This window comes from Anser cygnoides, chromosome 1 (assembly GCF_040182565.1).
Source record: "Anser cygnoides isolate HZ-2024a breed goose chromosome 1, Taihu_goose_T2T_genome, whole genome shotgun sequence".
NCBI classification, from domain to species: domain Eukaryota; kingdom Metazoa; phylum Chordata; class Aves; order Anseriformes; family Anatidae; genus Anser; species Anser cygnoides.
Window position 1 is genome coordinate 116755703 of NC_089873.1, and position 12152 is coordinate 116767854.

The following is a 12152-nucleotide window of genomic DNA, read 5'->3' on the forward strand; positions in this document are numbered from 1 at the left end:
AATATTTAGCCTTTGGATCCACCACCTTGCTGCATCAGAGCAGAGCATGTTCCACACAGCCTGAGCTCACCTATCAGATCACAGACAGTAAAAATTCACTTGATTCTAACTAAAATATTTCCTGGTCTTCATCATAAACTTTGTCTGAAGAGAAAACATACATACTGGTATTAAAATATGCCTCTACAATTTAACAACCCAGGTGAAACAGCAGAGATGGAACGCTGATGTCACTTTCAGATATAAATTTGCTCTCATTGGGGAAGACAAACCAAATGAGCATCTGCATGGCTATCTACAGCTCTAAAAATTTGCAGGCTTATCCACAGTGAAAACATCATACTGTACAACGATATTTTACTGGAAATCAGTTAGCTGGTACAAGTGTCTATTTTTGTTTCTTACAGATGTCACTTGTTAGGAGTCTCCTTGATGCATTAAAAACAACAATAATACAGATCAGTATCATAGGCTGTATGGTATAATGCGTCCTGGGCAGTAAGGCATGCACTCATTAAAATGAATCTCATGCATCGATTTTGTCCCCTCACATCGAAACTGTCAGAGCTCATTGGCTGTTTGCTCAGGTTAGATAGGATTTTGTTGGGAAACCCCAACCGTACAGCACTTAATTTGGTCATCTATTTATCTGTTACCATTCAAGGTGACAAGATCACAAGCTACTAGCAAAGCAGATTATAAAGAAGAAAACAATGCTATGACCACTACTAAATAAAATAAAATAAAAAAGCATATATATAAGCATATATATCACCCACATATATTACTGTTCCTTGCCCATTGCTGTGAAGTTTGATAGCACTAGGTCTTGCTGTCTAAATATCACACAAAAAAAATCCTGCATATCAGACCAAGTTGATACGTATATTGCTTCAAATATTCAGGAAAATTGTGTAAACCAAAACCTGCCTTAAGAGTTGTAAACAAAGAATAAAGGCAAAACAGAAAATTGTTGAGTGAACCCCTATGAAGGTTAGCAGTCAGTCTGCTCCGATTTCACCTTTAATAAAGATTTGGTAAACACCACATTAATTAAAGTGCAGCCCATATTTATTTAAAGGTTTTAGAAACCCCAAAGAGAATTAATATTTCAGGAACTGAGGCTAGAAAAGTCTGGCCAGATGATAAAATGGGATTCACCCCATTAAAATGAATGAAACTTTAAGTACATTTGGAGGTAAGATCATACAACAGATAGTTCCAGTGAGAGACTAACTGTGCCACTGAATTCAACCGTGCTGAAAGAAACCTCTTCATGACTGGCAACATCAATAACAAGGCGGTAAAACAGAACAGTTAGGGCATTACATGTAATAATGTTTTGCATGGTCCAACAGACTCTTAGGCCTGTAGAGATCCATGATAGGTATCTATATATGTGGGTGTATACACATAGACACACTCATGGATATGGATGGAGAGAGAGATAGAAATGTATATCAAGAAACCATATCCAAATATTTGAAGCCCTAACAAAGAAAGCAGAGTTAAAACCTCCCCTCTCACCCTCTCTTTTCAATTAATTCACAAGAGCACAAGATGTAATTCTGAAGGGGGCCTGAATCCAATCAAGATTTCATGCTTCATAACTGAGTAAGCAGAGAAAAAAAAAATAGACGGTTGAGAAAAAATAGAGAAAGAGGATTGAGGGGGTGTTGGATGTATTTTATTTTTTTATTTGTTTTTAAAGTGAATAGAAGGACAGGATACCTCCAACTGATGGAAGTAGAGGGCCATCCAAAACAGACAAAAAAAAGATTACAACATACTTGTCCCCCTAGACACGCTTTGTTACTGAAATGCCAGTAATACTGTTACTAATTGCAAAACCTACTAGTATTAAATAGGTTGGCTGGAGTGAGACAAAACAAATTTCAGCTTTCAGCAATTTAGGCAATAAGATACCACATTGAGGTACTGTTTTCTCCTCAGTCTCTCACAAATAGCCACTGATGTTCTATACCCTCAGAGCAGCCACGACATCCAGTCATGCCAAAGAAGATCCGCAAGTTCCTTCTCTGAGGACAACAGTGTCTCTGACATTAACAATTCAATTTCACATGTATGCTTCCCTGTGCCAGTAAAATGCACACTCCTTTGCCTACAGTCTTATCACCTACCTTCTTCTGTGCTATCAAAATACTAGTCTATGACATGTGAGTCAGATGCTGTCCGTCTTCATCCCTCCAAGCCACTCTGAACATCTACCTCCCACAAAGCCATGGAACCCCTTGCATCCAATCCTATTTATCCCTCTGACCTAATTTTAGAATGACTAGTCTGATCAAAATACTCCAGCGTAATATCTCAGGAAGCAATGGACCATATGCTGCAGAGTAGCTAGAAGAAAGGTCCTCCAATGAAGAGCTGAGGCACATTGCCTTACAACCCTGGTATACAGTGAGTCAAAGCAAAGCATTAAAATGTTTGCACAACCAGGAAGTGCTAAGTTTTTACTGTCTCCACTTTCTAGGATTCTGAAATAGTCTAATCTTAAAAGAATGGTACTCTTAGGAAAAATGAAGGTAACGAGACATTTCTTAAATAATGTAGCAAATGACTTTTTCCAAGGTCCCATAGGAAATCAGCTTTGTTGAAAGAGAAAGTGAGGAAGCTGCATATTGTCTTTAGGGATGGGTATGTGCACTTTACACTTCTTCAAGAAGCTTAAAAAACACATTACTGCAAGAGCAAAACTACTGTCTGACCTGAGCATTGCTGAAAACTACACACATTATCTTTCCAGGGAGTCAAGGATGTTCAGTAGGTGTAGGAGTCTGACTGCTTAATTTTCTGCCCTATCACAATTTTGAATAGCAGGTTTAAATCCCATTGCCATCTTTCTGATAGAAGGTAGTTTACGCTCAGAACTTTTTTGTTTTATATACATTGCCAAAGTGTAAAAAATCACACTTCATCCAACTGCACCTGGACCGAGAAAAAAGCTTGCATCTAAAAGCAGTCAGTGGCATACATTGAGTGTCTGCTGAATGCTTGTTGTTTGGCAACCATGTTTAAGCCCTGACATCAAACCAAAACAAGAAAGATCACATCTCATCTCTACTAGGCACAGCCTCAATCAAATGGCTGGACTTAACCAGTGTGATCATCAGCAATAATCTAATTCTGAGCACGGGTCTCTGCACACAGGACCACTCTCTATAAAGAGATTTTTTTTTCCCCTCTATGTACAAACCTCATGGCTGAAAAAAAAAAAAAAAAAAGTGATCACTCTATGTAAACAGAATCAGTGTTGTAATTTCCAAACCCCAGCATAAACAAAACTGCAGTGCTGCATTTCAGATGCCGCCACGTGATAACTACTGGCAAACATACACTGCTTGCTGTCAACCGCAGCAGTTCGGAAAAGCCCTCTGTGCGGAAAGAGATCCAACAGCCTCTGAGCCTTTTAAAGACAAGACTTGAGGAATGGTGTGTAAATAAATAATGTAATTCATTACATCAAATGTAGGTCATTGTACATCAGTGACACTTCTCAAACTGTGGTCCACTGTGTCTAATTTCTGGCCCAAGTAAAGTGTGCTGTCTGAAAGGCTCATCGGCTGTCATCTGCATGTCAGTCAAAGCCCTTCAGGGAGCTGTGTTCCATTCATGCTTACACACCTTTCATTCGAGCTGCTATTCTTTCTGGACAAATTTAAATATGCCATTGTGCACAGTTGTTATTATCTGTCTCTCTTCTTTTCTGCCTTTTTAAAGCAGTCGCATTCTATCTATATCGGACAGATTCTCGCAAGGTATGTCATTAGACAGGAAAATAGGAATTCAGAAAGGTCAGGGCATGAACCTATTCATGATCCTGCTCATGGCACTAAGGTATTCAGATACTTGGAAAATGCCTCATAGTTATCAGCACCAGGATAGGAGGCATCCATAAAGAAAATACAGTATGTAGTCAGAGACCAAAATTTAATCTTCAGCCTTTCTCTTTGTTTCCATCTGTTCTTCATTCTCCTCTTTTCTGTCTCTTTGCTGATCCTTTCTACTGACCTTTATTTTTAATAATCCCTGTCTTCTTTCCCCTACAACCACACCCATCCTTTGCTCTCTCTGGGGCTAATTAACACATGAACGGACTCTGCTCTTTGCTTTCACCCACACAGAGTAGAATCAGCAGTTATTATGTCTTTGCCTTCCCCTCTAGTCCAGCTTCACTACTTTGTGTGTGAAGAACAAATACAAGCCAAGCACTAGTCTCCCACCTGCCTCGCAGTTGCTCAACAGCAGCAGGAGCACAGTCTGCACCCATGACACATTTCTACACTATCATTCCTCGTTTTTACAGCTGTAGCCTGCAAAAACGTACTTCATTGCATCCTTTGGTCCTGCAGGGCCTATGCTGTTTTCAATGGTTACAAGGTCAACACAAAGCTGATTCCAGAAGTCTCTTTCTGTGGGAATAGTTTGTAAAGGAGAGCAATGAGAAGGAAAGGAAACTTGACCTTTAAGCAAGCTGTATGCAGCTATCAGTCATACAATGTTAGAGGATTATTTAAGCTTTTATGTTTAGTATCATCTAATGAAAATGCATAAGAGCTGGTGACTGATGCAAATACAAGGCAGAAAACTGCACATCATTACACTATTTATAATTCATATGAATTTCAGACTCAGTTTCAAGTCAACTGACAATATACAACTCTTCAGACAAGAAGCATCTTCTTGAAAAAATATTCTGAAGATACAGCTGCAGAGCTTTGTACAGTGACAACATGCACTTTGCACATCCACAAAGACTTCTCAAAATTGCTGTTGGTCCTTCTATTTTGCCAGCATTTTAGAGATTGCTAGGCATGACACGCACCACTGGAAAGTCTGATTCCTTTTTCTAGGAGACGCAGATGGGCAAATTAGATATATTTCATGCATTTGTAGTGGACTTATAACTGCAAAGGTCTGTTGCTGTTCTTATCTGTGTCTATCGTGAGAGCGTGCAATACAGCTGTGTCTAGCAGAGATGGCTGAATATTTCATCTAACAAATACTATTCAAAATGGATCTTTCTAGTATGAAAATATTTCTGTGTATTGTTGGGAGTTGAGGTTTTGCATTTTTTTCCCAGAATAGATTCATCTGAAAATGTTTTTTAGCCTCAGATTGACTGTCATATTGCAAGACAAAAGGAAGGATCAAAACCTCAACTATCTGGCTGTTTCTCTGGCAGATGCAAAACTTTTTAGTCCACAGCTGTTCTTTTGTGTGGAAAATTCATGGAATTCAATATTACTAGCTTCAGAAGTAGGCACCTTTTATTGAACAAGGAGCCTGACCTATCTGGTCACTCCTTGGAAATGCTGTAGCAATATGTCTTAGTAAGTTTCAACCCCCAATTACTTTACAGTAACCTGAAGGCATGACATACAATTGCAACCAGGAAACAGAAGATGTTTTTGCCCAGATATTTATTACATACTTTGATTACTGTGGACTTCACTGTGCTCTCTTCTGATAACTAAGAATTACAGAACAAAAGCAGATATACCCATATGTCCAGTTCTGCAACAGGGAGGGGGAAAAAAAAAAGGACTCTTAATCAAAGGATATGCATCTAAAAATGCTCTTTGCAAAAGGTAGATCTTTTTAACAGTAGAGAAGTAAAAACTTTCCTTTTTTTTTTCTTTAAAATGTTCAATTTGCATAGAAAGACGAATGATATCTAAAACAGTAAATAACAGCTGAAAGAAAAGATTCTGTTTCAAAAGTATCTTTCCCACAAATTTTTCTACCCTAGCAGTCAGAATGGGGCTACAAATATTCAGGTATATGAAATATTTTCTCTAAATTATACTTGGAAGTATTGCATTGGGACTAAGACCTTTCAGAAGAAAAGTTTCTCTGTTAAACCACTCAGATAAGGAGCTTCCCCACTGGGAAATAAATAAAAAACAAACAAAAAACATGCTGATAATGATTGTATAAGCATGCATATGAAAATGGCTCAATAGCTGTGTTACATCTTGCATCTTATTCATCAGCACTGACATTCTGAGAAGACATGCTTGATCAATATCTACCATTTGAGTTCATGGCCAGATTATTGCAAAATTGATTACGAGTAAAACTCAAGGCAATTTTATTTTTATTTTTTAATAAAACACTTGGGCTCTGGTTTTTAAATGCTGTCACTATTAAGCTGCATTTAAAGAGTGTAAGTGGTAAACAAACAAATCTTACAGTCATTTTGGTTAAACTGGAGCAATGTTTTCCTGTCTCACTTTTGCCCTTGCACAACAGATAGCATCAACCTGTAATCTAACCTGGGATTTCATCTCTAAAACTAAATCTTTTATGTGATGTGATCCAATATGTTAAACAGATATTTTTAATATCATTGGTTTTAATGAATTTTATTTTATCCTTATTTAGATTTCTAACTGTCAAAGTAAGGGATGGTGAGATAATTAGAAACTGTTTTTAAGTGTTGAAAATTGTAATAGATTTTTAATGATTGTAGCCTAGTCAACCAGAATCAGAAATGTCAGTCTATGTAGTTAAACGTTCTAATGCACTTTTATCCCCCAGAAGTCTGAAGGATAAAATCAAGATAGACTAACCAGAATGAAATTATCTTAACAAAGCAGTCATGATGGTCTGCAGAAATGTCACACTTTCTTCCCTAAAGTAGTGGTTACAGAGACCTGTGTGCCCTACTCCTTATTCCTGAAGAGAAAATATTCATGTTTTCTTGTAATATAAAATGAATAGACATTAAAAAAAATCTTAAAGTAGTTAACTATGTAGGTATTCATATTCTTTCTGTCAATCAATTCTCTTACGGACAGATGTGTATGAACCATCTATCAGCCTATTTTAAGATAAAGCAAAGGAGACACATCCATCCACTGTTGGATTAGATAACCTTAATCACAGTTCTGTATTTTTATAAGCAGAATAATAGACAGCTCATTACTATATTCACTACAACCTTATTATATTGGTTGAGTTGTTCCACTGGTGAGTCCTACAGTCCAGATATTAAAAACCTGTTTGTGGAGACACGTTCATGTCTGTTGCCCAGTGATGAAAATAACATGCCAGACCAAAAAGGAACGTAACAATGTAGATTTACCAAGCTTAAACAACATGGCAGTAATATAGGACAACTGATCATGAATTATCTTGCACTTACATAGCTACCAAATCTTTAGAGAGCTATTTGGAATATTAAAAAACAACCAAAAAATGCTTATGTAAGAAATCAATAAACTACCAAGAGAAATAAATACTAGAACATGAGTCATATAAAAACATAAATATTTCCATCAATGTCACTTTTGCCAGAAAGGAAATATTATTAATTTGCTGAGAAGTGAAAAAACATTTCCCCACATTGTAGGATCATAAACACAAACACACTCTTAAACATCCTCTGTAGCAACATTTAACTTAAACTATTTTTCCTGTTCTCCACTACCCTGGAACAATATATTTCAAATTCCTGCACATGTAAATCATTTGTATGTATACCAACAGAAGCACCATGTGTAATATATAATTTAGATATGTAACATACTAAAAATATTTTTAATGTATATATACAGTCTTTTATTAATTTCTTTAAATGTTTATGCTTTAAAATGCTGGATATTCCCTGCTTGAAATCCCTGTACTTCCTAAGCAATACCTCAAATTGGCAGTAAATAGATTAATACATATAACTTTTAGAATAGATTGTTTCACTTCAATGTGTTTGGCTTACAGCCCAGTTTGCAATGTGCCTAAGACCCCAGTGTTACCTATGAAGATACTTGAGATAAAAATGTCATGAAAGTATGAATACCGATTACATACCACATTTAAACATAAACAAACTTTAGACTCAGAATTTCTTTAATCAACATTACTACTGAAAAACATTTACAACTAAACATGTTTTATGACAATAAAATTTATTTGGCATGTAGTGGGGGTTCCTTATCAAAGTTAAAACATAAACCTATTGCTACAGTACCAGGAAGCTGATTTTATGTCTGGCATAAAAACAAAAAACATGTTAGTTCCCCCTCAAGCATGCTAGAACAAGTAGGGCTGTCTAAAACCTTCATGTCACACACAATCATAAGGATGCAGCAACACTAATGTGAAATATGTTACTGCAAAGATGACACACCATTCAGCTATAATTGATTCAAAGCAAACATTAGGCATTTTTGGAAGAGAGAAAAAAAAAAAAAAACAGCAACCACAGCTGCCATTGCCAAGTGGCAAAGAAAGCCATAAAAGCCTACCTGAGACAAGCGAGACTGTGTCTTTCTCCCATGAGACAACAGTGATGTATGCCTCCACAGAGGAGGGGATAATGCACTTGAACACTGCTACATTGCCTCTCATGGCTTTCTGGTCCTCCACACGGACTGTATAGGGTTCCCGTAAAACTGAAAACAGAAGTACATGTTTCGTTAAAGAAATCATAATCACACATCCTTCCTAATTCTTAGGTTAGGATCACAAAGTTCTTCCAGGAAGGTTATTCAGGTGATTTTTTTTTTATCTGATTAAATTATAGTTATATTGCGAGGCTGACTGCAAATTAATTAAAAAAAAAAAAAGCCAGATCTTTGCATTTACTCAAAATTTGCACTTCACCATGTTTCTGTGTTCCTTCCCTACCTAATTCTGGGAGCAAGGAGAAAGAATTTTCCAAGAACTGTGTATTTATATGGGCAAATTGTGTTAAGTCTTCAGCTGCTTGTCTCGTTTCTCATGCCACCTTTTCCATCACAAATTGTTTTCTGCTCTATCAAAAGGTATAAATTACATGCAACTACTGTGGGTGAATAAGGCAGCCAAAGTGTAGAAGAGAAGGACGGTGTTGTTGAGGATTTTGAAGAACTGAAGGAGAAAATCAATGCTAGCGTGTAGTGGGTTTATGTGGCAAGGTTTTGGTAGCAGTGGGCTGCAGGGGTGGTGGCCTCTGTGAGAAGAACCCAGAAGCTGCCCCATGTCAGGTAAGGGGCTTGCTGCTGGCCAGAGCCGAGCAAATAAGCGATGTTGTTTGCGCCTTTGTGAGAGCATATTTGGGGGGGGGGGGGGGGGGGGGGGGGTGTTAAAAAAAAAAAAAAAAACTGTGGCACAACAGCAGCTGGGAGAGAGGAGTGAGAAGCAGCCATGCAGACCCCAAGGTCACTGACAGCAAGTGCGGAAGTGCTTCAGGTGCTGGAGCAGCAGTTCCCCTGCAGCCTGTGGAGAGGCCCCTGGTGGAGCAGGCTGTCCCCCTGCAGCCCATGGGTCCCACACGGAGCAGATCTCCACGCTGCAGCCCGTGGAGGAGCCCACGTGGAGCAGGTGGATGTGGCCTGGAGGAGGCTGCGGCCCATGGAGAGCCCCCGCAGGAGCAGGCCCCGGGCCAGAGCTGCAGCCCGTGGAGAGGAGCCCACGCAGGAGCAGGGGGTCTGGGGGGAGCTGCCGCCCGTGGGGGACCCGTGCTGGAGCAGTTTGCTCCTGGGGGATGGATGGACCCCGTGGCACGGAGCCGTGTGGGAGCAGTGCTTGAAGAGCTGCTGCCTGTGGGAAGCCCATGCAGGATCAGTTTGGGAAGGACGGCATCCTGTGGGAGGGACTCCACATTGGAGCAGGGGAAAAGAGTGGCTGAGAAGGAGAAGTGGAGACGAAGTGCTATAAAACTGATTGCAGGCCCTATTCCCCTGTGTCACTCAGGGGGAGAAGGTGGAAGAGGGTGGATGGGGTGAAGGTGTTTTTGGTTACTTTCCTTTGTTTCTCACTTCTCTAGCTTGTTAGTAATAGGCAATAAATCATACTATATCTCCCTATGCTGAGTCTGTTTTGCCCGTCACAATAATTGTTGAGTGATCTCCCTGTCCGTATCTCAAACATTGAACCCTTTGCATCATATTTTCTCCCCCTTTCCCTTTGAGGAAGGGGAGTGAGAGAGCGGTTGTGGTGGAGCTCAGCTTCCCACGTGAGTAAAACTACCACAAAGTGACAGCCAGAGAAAAAGCAAAGTGTTTCAGAGACACAGAGAAATGATAGCAGGTAAGGTAAGAAATGCATTCAATTGACCAAAGAAATGCATTCAATTGACCAGCACTGAAGGAAATAAGTCAGTGATAAGAAAACAGAAATTGTGTTTGGGAGTTGTTTTAAATAAGAAAGTTAAGAGCACTGAGATCCAGGATGTGACTACCAAATGGAAGAACTAAATAATTAGCCAAAGAGAAAAAAGAACAGGACAAATTCTTAGCACCAAACTAGTATTGCTGGAATGAGATGAAATTTCACTGAGTAGAAGAATGGAAAGTAGGAAAACTGACACTGAAACAATGCAACAAAGAAGGAAGGGTGAAAATCCTTCAAGTAACAGCAGAGAAGAAGATAGAGCAGAGAAGAAACAGGTGTTATATACTGCAAGTAGCAGTGAGTGGGTAAGACAAGAAGGACAAGCAGTAATGTAGCATCTCCACAGTATCATAAGGTGAAGGTGCAAGAAAAGAAATCACTGCAGCCAACATAAATATGTATCTTGAGGTAGTGGTGAAGTGAGAGTTTCAGTGAAAATAGGGGTAAACGTATTGTAAAATGACGTGTCTGAGGCATGTATGTGTCTGAAGGTAAGAATTATTTCCAAGAACAATCCCAGTGCAGCAATGCAACCAAGTCAGCAATGCTGAACAGTGGTACTTCTTGCCCGTATACCGTGCCCACAAACATACACTGAGCTCTACCCATTACATTCTAGACTGAAGAGCCAGTAAGTGCTTTGCACTTTTTGTGCATGTATTTCTATACACCAGAAGCACTGGAATTTTTAAAGGTCACTTCTACTCAGTGTCTTTAAAGAAAAAAAAAAACCAAACAAACAAACAAAAAAAAGCGTACTGAAGTGTAACTGTATTTTTCACAAATGCAAACAGTAGCAAGTTTTCAGGTTCAGTGCCACCACTGTGAAAAGGAAGACCAGAATTCGCCATCCCTATCTCAACCCTAAACAAGACTGTAGCAATATAGCAGTTAGGAACCGTAGCCAAAAGTAAATAAATTTAATGATAAATTAAATATTGTTTTTAAAAAAGTCAAAATAAATCCATCTTCTGTGATAAGATAGACTACTCATTAAAAAAAAAAGTCAACAATTTCTTTTTAATCAAAAAGATAATTTTTTTTAACCCTATTATAAACACACCTTTGATAAACACACATTTGCTGAACTGATAATATTGTAAGTACCTTTAATGCAATGAATTTACAACTGTGGTTGCCCTGTGATGAAGCAGTCCCCCTAATCTTTTTCTACACTGGAGGGAATGTTCCAGAGAACATAGGTCATATTTATGAGGCTGACTTTTGACTAATGCTCATGCTCCATCATTTACAGACAAGTTTGTTGTGTTTTTTGTTGTTTGTTTGTTTGTTTGTTTTTAACAGCAATATCCTAACACACTGCTAAAGGTGTGGTTTTTTTCCAAAACTGCTGGCCATTTTGAAAATCTTCCATATTATTTTAAAGCTGACTGCCCAGTTGATCATTTTAGTAAGCAAACACAGAAACCACCTGTAGGGCACAAAAGCTGGAAAGAGGTTTATTATTCACTTCTTTGTTTGAGAAGTTTACATTATTGGGATTTCAGAGGCTCCTCAGTTATTTCCAGACCACAGTTTGCAAGCTCCCATGGATGTTTTGCTGATTGTTTTGAAAATCCCAATTCCCAGAGACATGAATGTATATGAGAACTTCAGTCTTTGCTAAAATAAATAAATAAATAAATAGGTCCCTGCCATTATTGCACAGAAAAGCTTGAAGGTAAAATGGAGGTAAACGCCTTTATTCCCTTGTCAGACTGGTCTGGAGGAGAGCTGAGTTTGTTTTTTTTAGCTATGGGTTTACCTCTTTGGAGTGTTTGTTTGTTTATTTTCTGTTTTGTTTGGTTTGGGGGGAGGGGAGGGAGTGGGGTGCATCATATGCAAAAAACACTAATATAATCATCAGCAAGTTTGAACGCTTATCTCTACTACCACTTGAACAGAAATGTGACTGAAAGTAACACAAAACCAAATGAAGTTTATCATTCCATCTTTGAGCTCCACAGGGTTTACCATCTGAACATAAAATACATTTACCGTTACGCATAGGAGACTTTCTCAAAAACTGTATA

General features: G+C 38.6%; 1 protein-coding gene across 3 annotated transcripts in view; it reads right to left on the minus strand.

Moving 5' to 3' along the window:
* Positions 1 to 12152, minus strand: part of DSCAM (DS cell adhesion molecule) — a 475409-nt gene that overhangs the window by 388461 nt on the left and 74796 nt on the right. For all 3 annotated transcript variants that reach the window (XR_007165989.2, XR_007165990.2, XM_048071347.2), the window contains exon 3: positions 8271 to 8417. Coding sequence is in view for 1 of the 3 variants with exons in the window: in XM_048071347.2 (XP_047927304.1) it covers positions 8271 to 8417 (147 nt within the window). In the remaining 2 variants the exon portion in view is untranslated. The remainder of the gene's footprint in view (positions 1 to 8270; positions 8418 to 12152) is intronic.